This window comes from Pterocles gutturalis, unplaced genomic scaffold, assembly GCF_000699245.1.
Source record: "Pterocles gutturalis isolate BGI_N339 unplaced genomic scaffold, ASM69924v1 scaffold11648, whole genome shotgun sequence".
Lineage (NCBI taxonomy): Eukaryota > Metazoa > Chordata > Aves > Pterocliformes > Pteroclidae > Pterocles > Pterocles gutturalis.
Window position 1 is genome coordinate 81,142 of NW_010120616.1, and position 2,075 is coordinate 83,216.

General features: G+C 43.3%; 1 protein-coding gene across 1 annotated transcript; it reads left to right on the forward strand.

Moving 5' to 3' along the window:
• Positions 1-299: 299 nt before the first annotated feature.
• KCNK9 (potassium channel, subfamily K, member 9) lies at positions 300-1,141 on the forward strand (the record flags this gene model as incomplete). Its single annotated transcript, XM_010076975.1, has 1 exon — positions 300-1,141. A coding segment is annotated over one exon (842 nt), but the record flags the coding sequence as incomplete, so codon positions are not given.
• Positions 1,142-2,075: the final 934 nt, after the last annotated feature.

Genomic DNA, 2,075 nt, shown 5'->3' on the forward strand with positions numbered 1-2,075 from the left:
GCAAAGGAATGTGATGTAATCTTGTTTAGGAGACTGCACAGTTATTTGAAGTGGGATGGATTGCCTGTTCTTTCATCTTTCCTATTCCTGTGTGTACAGCTATGTTATTCTGTGTCTTATTTGCTTCGGATACAGGTCAAGGGCGAGAAGATAGAAAGAATGTGTGACTGCACTATTCCTGTAGCTTTGGATCTGGCTGTGGCATCAGAGTCTCTGCCATTCATGTGGCTCATGTGAAGGGGGGAGCTGTGATCATCACCTGCCTTGCTGACTGTCTTGTCTTTTCATTCCCTTTCCAGGTTATGGACACGCTGCCCCAGGGACGGATGCAGGGAAGGCCTTTTGCATGTTCTACGCTGTCTTGGGGATCCCACTGACACTTGTCATGTTCCAGAGCTTGGGCGAGCGCATGAACACCTTTGTCAAGTACCTCTTGAAACGCATCAAAAAGTGCTGTGGGATGAGGAGCACTGAGGTCTCCATGGAAAACATGGTCACTGTGGGTTTCTTCTCCTGCATGGGAACACTCTGCATTGGAGCAGCAGCCTTTTCCCAGTATGAGGAATGGAGCTTTTTCCATGCTTACTATTACTGCTTTATAACATTGACTACGATAGGGTTTGGAGACTATGTGGCCCTGCAGACCAAAGGGGCCCTTCAAAAGAAGCCTCTCTATGTGGCTTTTAGCTTTATGTACATTCTAGTGGGGTTGACAGTCATTGGGGCATTTCTAAATTTGGTTGTTCTCAGGTTCTTAACCATGAACAGCGAAGACGAGAGGCGGGATGCCGAGGAACGAGCGTCCCTGGCAGGGAACCGCAACAGCATGATTATTCACATCCAAGAGGACTCCCAGCATGGTCGGCCACGGTACAAGGCCGAAGTAACAGACCTTCAGTCAGTTTGTTCCTGCATGTGTTACAGGTCCCACGAGTACACCAGCCGGGTGGTGTCCCACCAAAATTCGTTCAGCTCGAAGCTGAACCCCCAGTACTTTCACTCCATCTCTTACAAGATAGAGGAGATCTCGCCAAGCACATTAAAAAACAGCCTTTTCCCATCTCCTGTCAGCTCCATCTCACCTGGGTTGCACAGCTTTACAGATAACCACAGGCTGATGAAAAGGCGAAAGTCCATTTAAAGGGATTGGTCTTCTTTTGCTTTCCTTGTTTTCCCCTTGTTTTCTTCTCCATTCTTTTGGGGTTTTTTTTATTCCTTGAGTGAGACAGAGCGAGGCCAAAGGGAGTGGAGAAAGCCAGTCCTCCTCTGAGACTCAGCTCTTGAGCATGAAGCATGGATTATTACTGTTCCAGCAAAGTATGCCTTACATTACCCCCTCGGTGGATATCAGAGGATTCAAGGTGACGTGAAGTGGGTACCAAATCCAAAGTTGCACACACAGCTGGGAGCCTTCATGTGCCGCTGGCACTCCTGACCTAATAAACTCTTTTCCTCATGAGCAGGTTGCAGCGTGCGTGCTTGCGTGCGTGTTGGGTGTGTGTGTGCAGATGTGTGTGTGCGCGTGCAATTCCACAACTAGTGCCATGTGACAAAAATTAAAGCATCAGGTATTATTTTGGTTTTTTCCCTTGAAGCAATTGTGTTCCAGCCTGCTTTTAACTTTTAGATTGCTTCCAAAAAGAACGGGGAGGGTGGGAGGGGAGCAAATTTGGGTTTTTTTTTGCCAACAAGCATGCGCCATAAGCAGTCAATATACCAGGTGTATCATGATAAATTTTTTAATGCTAGATTTTAGATTGTATTAACATTTTAAAAAGGCAGGAAAAGATGGATCATTTTCGCTTGCCAGTTTGAAATTAAAAAAAAAAATAAAATAAAGCATGCACTTTGTAAAACTGGTATGCATAATAAAAACACAAGAGAAACTATCAATGGAATTAATAATCAAAAGCAAATAATCCTATTGATTTAACTATACTTTTATAATTTTCAACTGTTCCAACAATTTGCAAGTGAAATTTTTAAGAAAAATTGGAAGAATTGCTGGAACTAAAGTGTGTATTTTGTTATTTTTCTTTTATTTATAAATTATTATTATTATTATTATTATTATT